The 13,064-nt window shown below is 46.5% G+C and overlaps 1 protein-coding gene across 3 annotated transcripts in view; it reads left to right on the top strand.

Annotated features, from left to right (window-relative positions):
- Positions 1–11,692, top strand: part of RNF19A (ring finger protein 19A, RBR E3 ubiquitin protein ligase) — a 141,622-nt gene extending 129,930 nt beyond the window's left edge. For all 3 annotated transcript variants that reach the window (XM_063924201.1, XM_063924204.1, XM_063924202.1), the window contains exons 9-10: positions 7,714–7,857; positions 9,600–11,692. In XM_063924201.1, the coding sequence (XP_063780271.1) occupies positions 7,714–7,857; positions 9,600–10,263 (808 nt within the window). In that variant the 3' untranslated portion in view covers positions 10,264–11,692. The remainder of the gene's footprint in view (positions 1–7,713; positions 7,858–9,599) is intronic.
- The last annotated feature ends 1,372 nt before the right edge of the window (positions 11,693–13,064 follow it).

The following is a 13,064-nucleotide window of genomic DNA, read 5'->3' as shown; positions in this document are numbered from 1 at the left end:
CCTCCGCTTTATGTAGGCATAAAATGATTGATTGGAGAACGCTATTACATGTATTATCCCAGATAATTTTTCTGAGCAATAATGATTAAAAGAAACCTTTTGTAGGTTATATGTGAGATTTAAAATTAATATCATCAAGGTACAGACCTAGTCGCTATTATCTTCAGTTGCATAGTGTCCATCAGTGGTGACTGCTTATAAACCATCTTCACTGCAGTTATGTGCTTACCATTCCCCACCTGCCCAACATCATAACGAGTGCCCCATAGGTGGCTTTATATCTGGGGGTAAAACTAATATGTGATCCGTAATCCTAGAACTGGAGCCAGTGACAGCAATGTATTCATGGGGTTCTGGCTCCTAGAGAGTTAATGTGCTGTGTTCTCCTGACACAATGCCTGATGCACTATATGTAAGGTGACCAGTGCTTTATGCCCAGTTAGGATTGCTGTATCACCAGGCGGACCGTGGAGCGGTCTCATGGATATACAGTTTGTATAGTCGTTCGGTCACCAATGTGCATTAATGTGTACAGGTGAGCTTGCCTGCCCTAGCTTCTGTACCTGTGGATGCCTAGGGTGTGAGTAAATAAACTGGGAACGAGTGTACTAGAGCATCTTCAATGGCTCCTTTTGTGCCGAATGAAAATGTTTTGCAGATTGAGGTCTCAAAATAAAAAAAAAATGGAAAGTTAAAACTAAATTTCCTGAGGTAAAACCTTTAGACAGCTGGATAACAATACTACAATTTAATGTCTTTCAACACCTACTAAGTGTATACATAAGCTGAAAGTAAACTGGAAGCCAAAAGTGACTTGCTTTGTGTGAAATAATACAACCGGCGGCTATAAAAAGTTTTTCCTTTTCCTCATTGTGTTCTCTTACATCCAGCACAAACTACTGATGACAGTTAGAAAAGGACCCCACAATTACCATTGGTTACATCAGTACTCGCCCATTGTGCTAAGATACACATACCCTGGTGCAGTCTGTTGTCTGTAGAAGCCATATTGGATTCCATATGTGGACACTTTGAGGGAAATTCAGCGTGATGGACGGGATTGTCACTCCGCAACAGCAGATCACGTCCGTCTACATCTCACATTTTGCCCTACACCCCATATAGCTGCGCAAGATAACTTGCAATGCCAGGGTTAGTGTAACTCTTCGTGGCAAGGCATCATGCCATTTCCCAGCATCACATCGCCAGTACAACTGAATTCCACTTTCTCTAACGTCCTAAGTGGATGCTGGGGACTCCGTAAGGACCATGGGGAATAGCGGCTCCGCAGGAGACTGGGCACATCTAAAGAAAGCTTTAGGACTATCTGGTGTGCACTGGCTCCTCCCCCTATGACCCTCCTCCAAGCCTCAGTTAGATCTCTGTGCCCGAACGAGAAGGGTGCACACTAGGGGCTCTCCTGAGCTTCTTAGTGAAAGTTTTAGTTTAGGTTTTTTATTTTCAGTGAGACCTGCTGGCAACAGGCTCACTGCATCGAGGGACTAAGGGGAGAAGAAGCGAACTCACCTGCGTGCAGAGTGGATTGGGCTTCTTAGGCTACTGGACATTAGCTCCAGAGGGACGATCACAGGCCCAGCCTGGATGGGTCCCAGAGCCGCGCCGCCGGCCCCCTTACAGAGCCAGAAGACAGAAGAGGTCCGGAAAATCGGCGGCAGAAGACGTCCTGTCTTCACCAAGGTAGCGCACAGCACTGCAGCTGTGCGCCATTGCTCCTCAGCACACTTCACACTTCGGTCACTGAGGGTGCAGGGCGCTAGGGGGGGGCGCCCTGAGCAGCAATAAAAACACCTTGGCTGGCGAAAATACATCACATATAGCCCCCAGGGCTATATGGATGAATTTTAACCCCTGCCAGAATCCATAAAAAAGCAGGAGAAAAGTCTGCGAAAAAGGGGCGGAGCCTATCTCCTCAGCACACTGGCGCCATTTTCCCTCACAGCTCAGTTGGAGGGAAGCTCCCCTGGCTCTCCCCTGCAGTCACTACACTACAGAAAGGGTTAAAAAAGAGAGGGGGGCACTAATTAGGCGCAGTATTAACAATACAGCAGCTATAAGGGGAAAAACACTTATATAAGGTTATCCCTGTATATATATAGCGCTTTGGTGTGTGCTGGCAAACTCTCCCTCTGTCTCCCCAAAGGGCTAGTGGGGTCCTGTCCTCTATCAGAGCATTCCCTGTGTGTGTGCTGTATGTCGGTACGTTTGTGTCGACATGTATGAGGAGAAAAATGATGTGGAGACGGAGCAGATTGCCTGTAATAGTGATGTCACCCCCTAGGGGGTCGACACCTGAGTGGATGAACTGTTGGAAGGAATTACGTGACAGTGTCAGCTCTGTATAAAAGACAGTGGTTGACATGAGACAGCCGGCTACTCAGCTTGTGCCTGTCCAGACGTCTCATAGGCCGTCAGGGGCTCTAAAGCGCCCGTTACCTCAGATGGCAGATATAGACGCCGACACGGATACTGACTCCAGTGTCGACGGTGAAGAGACAAATGTGACTTCCAGTAGGGCCACACGTTACATGATTGAGGCAATGAAAAATGTTTTACACATTTCTGATAATACGAGTACCACCAAAAAGGGGTATTATGTTCGGTGAGGAAAAACTACCTGTAGTTTTCCTGAATCTGAGAAATTAAATGAGGTGTGTTATGATGCGTGGTTTTCCCCCGGTAACAACTGATAATTTCTAAAATGTTATTGGCATTATATCCTTTCCCGCCAGAGGTTAGGGTGCGTTGGGAAACACCCCCTAGGGTGGATAAAGCGCTCACACGCTTGTAAGGGCTCTACCCTCTCCTGAGATGGCCGCCCTTAAGGATCCTGCTGATAGAAAGCAGGAGGGTATCCTAAAATGTATTTACACACATACTGGTGTTATACTGCGACCAGCAATCGCCTCAGCCTGGATGTGCAGTGCTGGGTTGGCGTGGTCGGATTCCCTGACTGAAAATATTGATACCCTAGATAGGGACAGTATATTTTTGCCTATAGAGCATTTAAAAGATGCATTTCTATATATGCGTGATGCACAGCGGAATATTTGCCGACTGGCATCAAGTCTAAGTGCGTTGTCCATTTCTACCAGTAGAGGGTTATGGACACGTCAGTGGTCAGGTGATGCGTATTCCAAACGGCATTTGGAAGTATTGCCTTAATAAGGGGAGGAGTTATTTGGGGTCGGTCTTTCAGACCTGGTGGCCACGGCAACAGCTGGGAAATCCACGTTTGTACCCCAGGTCGCCTCTCAACATGAGAAGACGCAGTATTATCAGGCGCAGTCTTTTCGTGGACAAGCGGGCAAAATGTTCCTCATTTCTGCCCCGTGACAGAGGGAGAGGAAAAAGGCTGCAGAAATCAGCCAGTTCCCAGGAACAGAAACCCTCTCCCGCCTCTGCCAAGCCCTCAGTATGACGCTGGGGCTTTACAAGCAGAATCAGGCACGGTGGGGGGCCCGTCTCAATGAATTTCAGCGCGCAGTGGGCTCACTCGCAAGTAGACCCCTGGATCCTTCAGGTGATATCTCAGGGGTACAAATTAGAATTCGAGACGTCTCCCCCTCGCCGTTTTCCTAAAGTCGGCTTTACCGATGTCTCCTTCTGACAGGGAGACAGTTTTGGAAGCCATTCACAAGCTGTATTCCCAGCAGGTGATAATCAAGGTACCCCTCCTGCAACAGGGAACGGGGTATTATTCCACACTGTTGTGGTACCGAAGCCGGACGGCTCGGTGAGACCGATTCTAAATCTAAAATCTTTGAACACTTACATACAGAGGTTCAAATTCAAGATTGAGTCACTCAGAGCAGTGATTGCGAACCTGGAAGAAGGGGACTACATGATGTCTCGGGACATCAAGGATGCTTACCTTCATGTCAAAATTTACCCTTCTCACCAAGGGTACCTCAGGTTTATGGTACAGAACTGTCACTATCAGTTCAGACGCTGCCGTATGGATGGTCCACGGCACCCCGGGTCTTTACCAAGGTAATGGCCGAAATGATGATATTCCTTCGAAGGAAGGGAATTTTAGTTATCCCTTACTTGGACGATTCCCTGATAAGGGTAAGATCCAGGGAACAGTTGGAGGTCGGTGTAGCACTATCTCAGGTAGTGTTGCGGCAGCACGATTGGATTCTCAATATTCCAAAACCGCAGCTGGTTCCGACGACTTGTCTTCTGTTCCTAGGGATGATCCTGGACACAGTCCAGAAAAAGCTGTTTCTCCCGGAGGGGAAAGACAGGGAGTTATCCGAGCTAGTCAGGAACCTCCTAAAACCGAGCCAAGTCTCAGTGCATAAATGCACAAGAGTTCTGGGTAAAATGGTGGCTTCCTACGAAGCAATCCCATTCGGCAGATTCCACGCAAGAACTTTCCAGTGGGACCTGCTGGACAAATGGTCCGGGTCGCATCTTCAGATGCATCAGCGGATAACCCTGTCACCAAGGACAAGGGTGTCCCTCCTGTGGTGGTTGCAGAGTGCTCATCTTCTAGAGGGCCGCAGATTCGGCATTCAGGACTGGGTCCTGGTGACCACGGATGCCAGCCTGCGAGGCTGGGGAGCAGTCACACAGGGAAGGAATATCCAGGGCTTATGGTCAAGCCTGGAGACATCACTTCACATAAATATCCTGAAGCTAAGGGCCATTTACAATGCTCTAAGCTTAGCAAGACCTCTGCTTCAAGGTCAGCCGGTGTTGATCCAGTCGGACAACATCACGGCAGTCACCCACGTAAACAGACAGGGTGGCACAAGAAGCAGGAGGGCAATGGCAGAAGCTGCAAGGATTCTTCGCTGGGCGGAAAATCATGTGATAGCACTGTCAGCAGTATTCATTCCGGGAGTGGACAACTGGGAAGCAGACTTCCTCAGCACGACCTCCACCCGGGAGAGTGGGGACTTCACCCAGAAGTCTTCCACATGATTATAAACCGTTGGGAAAAACTCGACAGGTATTGCGCCAGGTCAAGGGACCCTCAGGCAATAGCTGTAGACGCTCTGGTAACACCGTGGGTGTACCAGTCAGTGTATGTGTTCCCTCCTCTGCCTCTCATACCCAAGGTACTGAGATTGATAAGATGGAGAGGAGTAAGCACTATATTCGTGGCTCCGGATTGGCCAAGAAGGACTTGGTAACCGGAACTTCAAGAGATGCTCACGGAGGATCCGTGGCCTCTACCTCTAAGAAGGGACCTGCTCCAACAAGGACCCTGTCTGTTCCAAGACTTACCGCCGCTGCGTTTGACGGCATGGCGGTTGAACGCCGGATCCTGAAGGAAAAAAGGCATTCCGGATGAAGTCATCCCTATCCTGATCAAAGCTAGGAAGGATGTAACCGCAAAACATTATCACCGCATTTGGCGAAAATATGTTGCGTGGTGCGAGGCCAGTAAGGCCCGACGGAGGATATTCAACTGGGTCGATTCCTACATTTCCTGCAAACAGGAGTGTCTATGGGCCTGAAATTGGGGTCCATTAAGGTTCAAATTTCGGCCCTGTCAATTTTCTTCCAAAAAGAACTAGCTTCAGTCCCTGAAGTTCAGACGTTTGTAAAAGGGGTACTGCATATACAGCCTCCTTTTGTGCCTCCAGTGGCACTTTGGGATCTCAATGTAGTTTTTTGGGTTCCAAAAGTCACATTGGTTTGAACCACTTAAATCTGTGGAGTTAAAATATCTCACATGGAAAGTGGTCATGCTGTTGGCCCTGGCCTGGGCCAGGCGCGTGTCAGAATTGGCGGCTTTATCCTGTAAAAGCCCTTATCTGATTTTCCATTCGGACAGGGCGGAATTGAGGACTCGTCCTCAGTTTCTCCCTAAGGTGGTTTCAGCGTTTCACCTGAACCAACCTATTGTGGTGCCTGCGGCTACTAGGGACTTGGAGGACTCCAAGTTGCTAGACGTTGTCAGGGCCCTGAAAATATATGTTTCCAGGACGGCTGGAGTCAGAAAATCTGACTCGCTGTTTATCCTGTATGCACCCAACAAGCTGGGTGCTCCTGCTTCTAAGCAGACTATTGCTCGTTGGATTTGTAGTACAATTCAGCTTGCACATTCTGTGGCAGGCCTGCCACAGCCAAAAATCTGTAAATGCCCACTCCACAAGGAAGGTGGGCTCATCTTGGGCGGCTGCCCGAGGGGTCTCGGCTTTACAACTTTGCCGAGCAGCTACTTGGTCAGGAGCAAATACGTTTGTAAAATTCTACAAAATTGATACCCTGGCTGAGGAGGACCTGGAGTTCTCTCAATTGGTGCTGCAGAGTCATCCGCACTCTCCCGCCCGTTTGGGAGCTTTGGTATAATCCCCATGGTCCTTACGGAGTCCCCAGCATCCACTTAGGACGTTAGAGAAAATAAGAATTTACTTACCGATAATTCTATTTCTCGTAGTCCGTAGTGGATGCTGGGCGCCCATCCCAAGTGCGGATTGTCTGCAATACTGGTACATAGTTATTGTTACCAAAAAATCGGGTTATTGCTGTAGTGAGCCATCTTTTCTAGAGGCTCCTCTGTTATCATGCTGTTAACTGGGTTCAGATCACAAGTTGTACGGTGTGATTGGTGTGGCTGGTATGAGTCTTACCCGGGATTCATAAATCCTTCCTTATTGTGTACGCTCGTCCGGGCACAGTATCCTAACTGAGGCTTGGAGGAGGGTCATAGGGGGAGGAGCCAGTGCACACCAGATAGTCCTAAAGCTTTCTTTAGATGTGCCCAGTCTCCTGCGGAGCCGCTATTCCCCATGGTCCTTACGGAGTCCCCAGCATCCACTACGGACTACGAGAAATAGAATTATCGGTAAGTAAATTCTTATTTTTGGTATTTCGGTTGACTTCAAAATTACATATGGGTTTATTTACTAAGCCGTGGAGAGAGATTTAGAGGTCTATTTACTAAGCCTTGGACGGAGATTAAGGGGTACATTTACTAAGCAGTGATAAGAGTGGAGAAGTGAGCCAGTGGAGAAATTTCCTCATCGACCAACCAGCAGCTCTGTATCATTTTATAGTATGCAAATTATAGATGTTACTTCAGTGCTGATTGGTTGACATGGGCATTTCTCCACTGGCTCACTTCTCCGCTCTTATCACTGCTTAGTAAATTTGCCCCAAAGTCCCAGCCAACCAGCTCCTAACTGTTATGTTACAGGCTGTGTTTGAAAAATAACAGGAGCTCCTTGGTACTTTATCTCTCTCTGCTTTCTCTCACCAAGGCATAGTAAATAGACCCATACTGGATCTAGTGCTTTCAATACAAGAAAGTAGTCTGGACCTTTGTCACATCAAAAACCTGTTGCCCAATATGAAATTTGTATATGTTATGTATATACTTGTATATGGATGAATGAGAATTATCGTCTCAGCTGTAATCGTGGCTAAAGGTGCATCTCCCAAGTATTAGGCAGAAGACTTGGGAGATTTCCAAAGCCTCAATGTCTACAAAAGTATTCATGGTTAGGGCGGTATATGTTGCGGGAATTACCCATCATGCTAGGTGGTCCAATGTCTTGCATGAAAGTGGTTACTGTGATGGATAAAACTGCACCTCTGATTTTACTAGTGTTGTAGGCTGTGGTGGGAGAATGAGACAGATGTGATTCCTGGATTAACCTTCACTCATGGTGGTGCTATCTGCGTACAGTGTGCTCCTGTCCATTGCTTTACATGTCCTTATCTAACGCTTTGCAGGCTGGAAGTCCAAGCAGACATTCAGAAGGAGCGGTACAGCCTGAGTGGGGAATCTGGCACTGTGAGTTTAGGAACAGTCAGCGACAATGCAAGCACGAAAGCCATGGCTGGATCCATTCTGAACTCTTATATTCCGCTGGACAGGTACGTAGTTCTGTTATCCAACCTGGTGGTCCTTCATACCAGTTAGGATGTGTAAACGCCGTAATAAATATCAACATTGCATATAGGTGCATCTGTACTAAGCCACTGCAACGAAGCAGCCATGTTCTGCAGCGAAGCAGCCATGTTGCGCTAGACAGGTGATGGCTCATTGCTGATTGGCTTCTGTAGTTCAGTGTAAGTTTTTGCACCTACATGCAATGTAAGTAAATGTGCTCTAATGGAAGCATTTTTGGAGCTGATCCAATAGTCACGATGATGTAGCCCTACAATCCCAAGAGTCCAGCCACCTAAGTCAGGCTTTCAACATAGACAGAGCCCCAAAACGTCTCCCTTCCCACTCCACTAAGTGAAAGGTGTGTTTTAGTACTAGAGCAACACAAAGTGGCCCAGACTAGTGAGGTCATTAGGGTGTCACCCCCTTGTCTGTACTCTGAGAAAGGGGGAGTGTCCTGCGCCTGTGGCCCCACACCCCCTGGTATGTGATGATTTTTGGGGTGTGGCTTTTTGTCACATCCCCATTCTCATCAAGCTGGGGGCTTGCCAAGCGGCATGCTATTTTGGTGTCACTCAGGCTAGTGACCCCCTAGTCTGAGTTTCTAATAGGCGGACATGTCCAATTTGTGTATGTGTGTGGCCTCTGAATTCCAACAGGGAAATTTAGCATTCACGCTTTGGTTATACTATTATATGCTAGTTGTCATAGATGAGCTATGAGAACATTAATACGTTCTAAAAAGATCCTTACTCCACTGTTTATAGAAGATTGTTCTTAGACGCCTTTGTAACCCAGCCCTATATCAGCTCAATAGGTGCTCTGTTCAATATTGTCTCCATGTCCTGCTCTGATTAGATCTAATGTAATCGGAACAGGCTTTTATGCAAGGTAAATTCATGGCTCCTCCCCCATATGTCTCTATGATAGAAATATACAGGTCAAGTATGGGATGCCGACGGTCAAAATGACGACAACGGCATCCTGACTGTCATAATCCTGACACATTTTGGTAAAGTAACCCTCCCCTCCCCATAACCCACCCCTCCTGCAGCCTAACCCTATTACTTACCGGCGGACAGTCTGGGGGGGGTTGCGCGGACGGTACTGTGACTGTCGTCGTCATGACTGTCTGGATGCTAACTACATCCCAAATTTGATATTTAGCTTAGAATAACATCATTACCTTACAGAAAGGGTTATGTACTAAGCCTTTGAGAGACACAAAGTAGAGAAGTACCATCCAGTCAGCTCCTGACTGACCAGCACAGCCTGTATGACTGAAGCTGATTGGCTGGTACTTTACCTCTCTCTTCAAGCTTTGCTAAATCTCTCCCTCAATCTCATACACTGAATCCTGGCTAAGGATATTCAAATCCCTTTTATACACGACTATTGGCCAGACACAAATGCTATATTTGGGATGTAGTTAGCATCCAGACAGTCATGACGACGACAGTCACAGTAATGATGTTATTCTAAGCTAAATATCAAATTGCAAATACTTGCTGCTTTATGAGAGAGATCTTATTTCCATAACGCAACAATCTGATTCAGTGTTGTTTAACTGGTTGTATCTTGAAATGCTTTGTTTTAGTCTTGGCACATTTCCATAGCTACTGATTTATAATAAATGAACTGTTTTAATAGGCTATATCTTGCCAGTGTCTACTTGTCAGATACGGTTGAATCACTGTATGAGCTAATTGTTCAACAAATGTATTTGCAGGGAAGGTAACAGCATGGAGGTACAGGTGGACATTGAGTCTAAACCAGCCAAATTCAGGCATCACAGTGGCAGCAGTAGCATGGATGACGGAAGTGCCCCGAGCCGCAGTAATACAGGTGGTTCTGTAGCCTGCCAAACGGAGAGTAAGTGCAGCGCCACCAAGTGGTCCAAAGATGCAACAGCCGGCAAAAAGTGCAAAGGCAAACTAAGAAAGAAAAGTAGCACCAAGATTAATGAGACGAGAGAGGACATGGACGCTCAGCTCCTGGAGCAGCAAAGCACCCATTCCAGTGAATGTGACTCCCCATCTCTTAGTGACAGCATACCATCAGTGGCAGACTCTCACTCCAGTCACTTCTCAGAGTTCAGCTGTTCCGATATGGAGAGCATGAAGACTTCTTGCAGCCATGGCTCCAATGAGTATCACAGCCGCTTTGTTACCGTCAGCCCACTACCGGAAGTAGAAAACGACCGCCTGGAAAATTCTCCTCAGCCAAGTGGAGTTGCTATGGTTACCATCCCGGTACCTTGCACGGACGTCCCACAATTAAGTTATATAGCAGAGGAGGGTGCCTGTCAGAGCATACCAAACACAGAGGACGATGTAGAGACTGATCCAAAAACACACCCAGGAGGGAACTGTGCAATGCAAACTGATATATAGGCCTGTAATTGCTGCAATACTACTCTTTACCACTAACCAGTTCTGCTAATATGGAAAGCTTTGCAAAAAAAAAAAATTAAACAGTTGGGTAACCACTCGGGAAAATACAGTAATAAAGAACTTGAAACCGTCCCGTTGTGTAACATTGATTTTGAAAATCCCGTATTTGAAGCATTGTGACAAAATGACAATGTCTAATGCACATTTATGGCGATAATAATATGTTAGTCGGTTGAAAGGTTACCAAGTGCCCAATCTTTCAGTGCTTGTGCTTCTACAATTAGCAGAAAGTAAGGGGTCACCTGCAAACTGCAGCCAAACTTGAAACTCCCCAATATACAACAGGCTTGCGTGCACTGCAGGGCGGCCATATTGACTGCATGTCAATGTTCTGAGAGGTTTTTTGCTGTAAGCGTTTATAACAGGGTCCTAAGTACAATCACTAGTTAATTCTGGGTATACTATAACTTCATTCCAAGTTATTGAGGTTGTGAGAAAAAAAAATGTTACGTTTTAAGCTAATTGTTCTGCAAGGTATGGGGCATCCGGTTGCGTAGTGGTGACTTAGTTATGCAGAGGTATTTTGTTTTGTTTTTTCTTTTTGCACAACAAAGAGAACTGGTACATGTTGAATAGAAGTATTGTAAATATCCCTTTTCTAGCATCATTTGTGTTAAACAGACCAACACAAAATGGCGTCCATATGACACTATCTAAACCAATCTTACTCTGAGAAAACAAAGGGCAGTTCAATTTCACCTTTCTTTAGGGGAGCAGACCACCCTCTGGTTATTTTGGTGCCTTCAGTGAGCAAAGACTGGGTTATAAGTGCCTGGTCATTTTGAGAATTTTTATTAAATGTATGTTTATTTTATTTTCCTCACAGTTCTGTATGTCCTTCGGGCCAAGCAAAGACTGTGGTAGAGCATTATAAATGTCTGTCATGAAGTACAAATGTATTCACCTACCAAAGACACTCTCAGGCTTTAGAAGAGGAAGTGACAGCTAAAATTGCAAGATAAATCACAGTGTGGGTGGTAAAGGGGGACTGTGGCATATGGCTGCAATTTTAGTCTTATAGTTTTATCTTAAAGAAAAAGTAAAATCTAAAGGTCCGGAAAGTGGTGAAAGCATCTTTACTGGTGATCTGTGCAATGTATTCACTTTGACAATGCAGACCAGGTGTAGGTATTGGGACGTCGGTATTCTGTAAGTATTGTCACGATGGATGGTGCTATTGAATGTCCTGCAGTGATTCTACAATCATACACCATGCGCTGCAGTCCAATACATGATTCTAATCACCAGTGTATTCCGCTTAGAACACTAGTGCCAGTTACATTTGACAAAGCTTGTATTTGTATATTTGTTTTAATTTGCTTCAAATGATGCGTGTATAATGCATACCTGAATAAATGTGTCTGCTGAGCGCTCCCTTGTCTTTTATCGGTCTGAATAACACAAGTGCCGGTGGCATCTGGACTGTGAGGATTTCCAGGGTGGCGATTTCATATATCCCTGGGGAAAACCCCCTCAAAACAGGCTAAGCTGTAGCTGAGCGCTCCACTATACACTTGGTTGTTACTGGCAGCAGCGTTGGGCATCTTACAAATTGATTACTAAATACCAATTTCACATCTCGATGCCGGGTCCCATCCGGGAATTGGAAACGGGTCCTTCCCAGGTGGGACCCAGCCTTAGACCCTATACACCGCCATGGGACGGGTTGCTATCCGGGGACGGAGCCGGCGTCTGGTGCGGATTTGGCACTGGGAGATTACATAATCTCCACGCCGCCTCTCCCTATGCAGTGAACGGGTCCTGGGTCGCATCGACCTGGCAACCCGTTCACACTGCACCAGACCCGGTAGTTAACCCAGGAATAACCCTTCTTTATTCCAAGGTTGAATTACCGGGTCAGGCTACCCAGGAATTCGTCCGTGGCACCTTTGTCACAGCACAGCGACCCGTGTCTACCTGGCAATATACAGTGTCGATACTGGGATATTTGTGCGGTGTGAAAGGGGTATAATTGTAGTAAAGAGTGTTGCAAACAATGCACCCTGTAACACTGCAAAAGTAGCGATTCTCCCTTGTTCTAGCTCTCTGCATGAGATTCTTACCAATATAATGTTGGAAAAAGGGGGAGGGGGGTGGGAGTGGATTACACACCCTATTTCTAAATATATTAAGAGGTGCTACCATGCTGAGGCTTCTAGTACAATGCTGGAAAAAGAAAAATGCTGATGCACACTCTTAATAACTAAGAACAGTTGCACGAAGAACTTATTATACCACTCTCAGACATGCGACCTGGGAATTTCCCTGCACAGACCCGGGTTTTTCACCTCCCCAAAATCCTGGGATTTTGGTGGGACCCCCTTTCACACTACACCTAAGGCCTGGGAAATTCCCTGATCGTCCCCTTTCAGACATAAGCCTGGTCTGTCCTGGCATTCTACAAGCCAGGGCTGCCAGACTAATGTCATGACATACATGTCATATACATGTACAGTTTGCTGAAAGCGTACTTTCGATGACACACAGCTCAGGGTGTAAGCAGGCAAACCCGGTCCCTTCCTGCCAGACCCGAACAGCCTATCAGAGGCTTCTAAGTGCTACCTGGGAGTAAAATCCCGGGTCACACCATTCACACTTAACCTTTGTCCCGGAAAAAACCCTGGTTAATAGCAGGGACGCCAACCCGGGAACATGTTACCGGGATGGTGTCTTTCAGACATACAGAAATGTTACTTAGTGCTAAGGAGTGTGCATCAGCGTAGCACTAGAAGCCTCAGCAT

The sequence above is a fragment of the Pseudophryne corroboree genome, chromosome 5 (genome assembly GCF_028390025.1).
Source record: "Pseudophryne corroboree isolate aPseCor3 chromosome 5, aPseCor3.hap2, whole genome shotgun sequence".
Taxonomy (NCBI): Eukaryota; Metazoa; Chordata; class Amphibia; order Anura; family Myobatrachidae; genus Pseudophryne; species Pseudophryne corroboree.
This window is presented reverse-complemented; position numbering and strand designations above follow the sequence as displayed.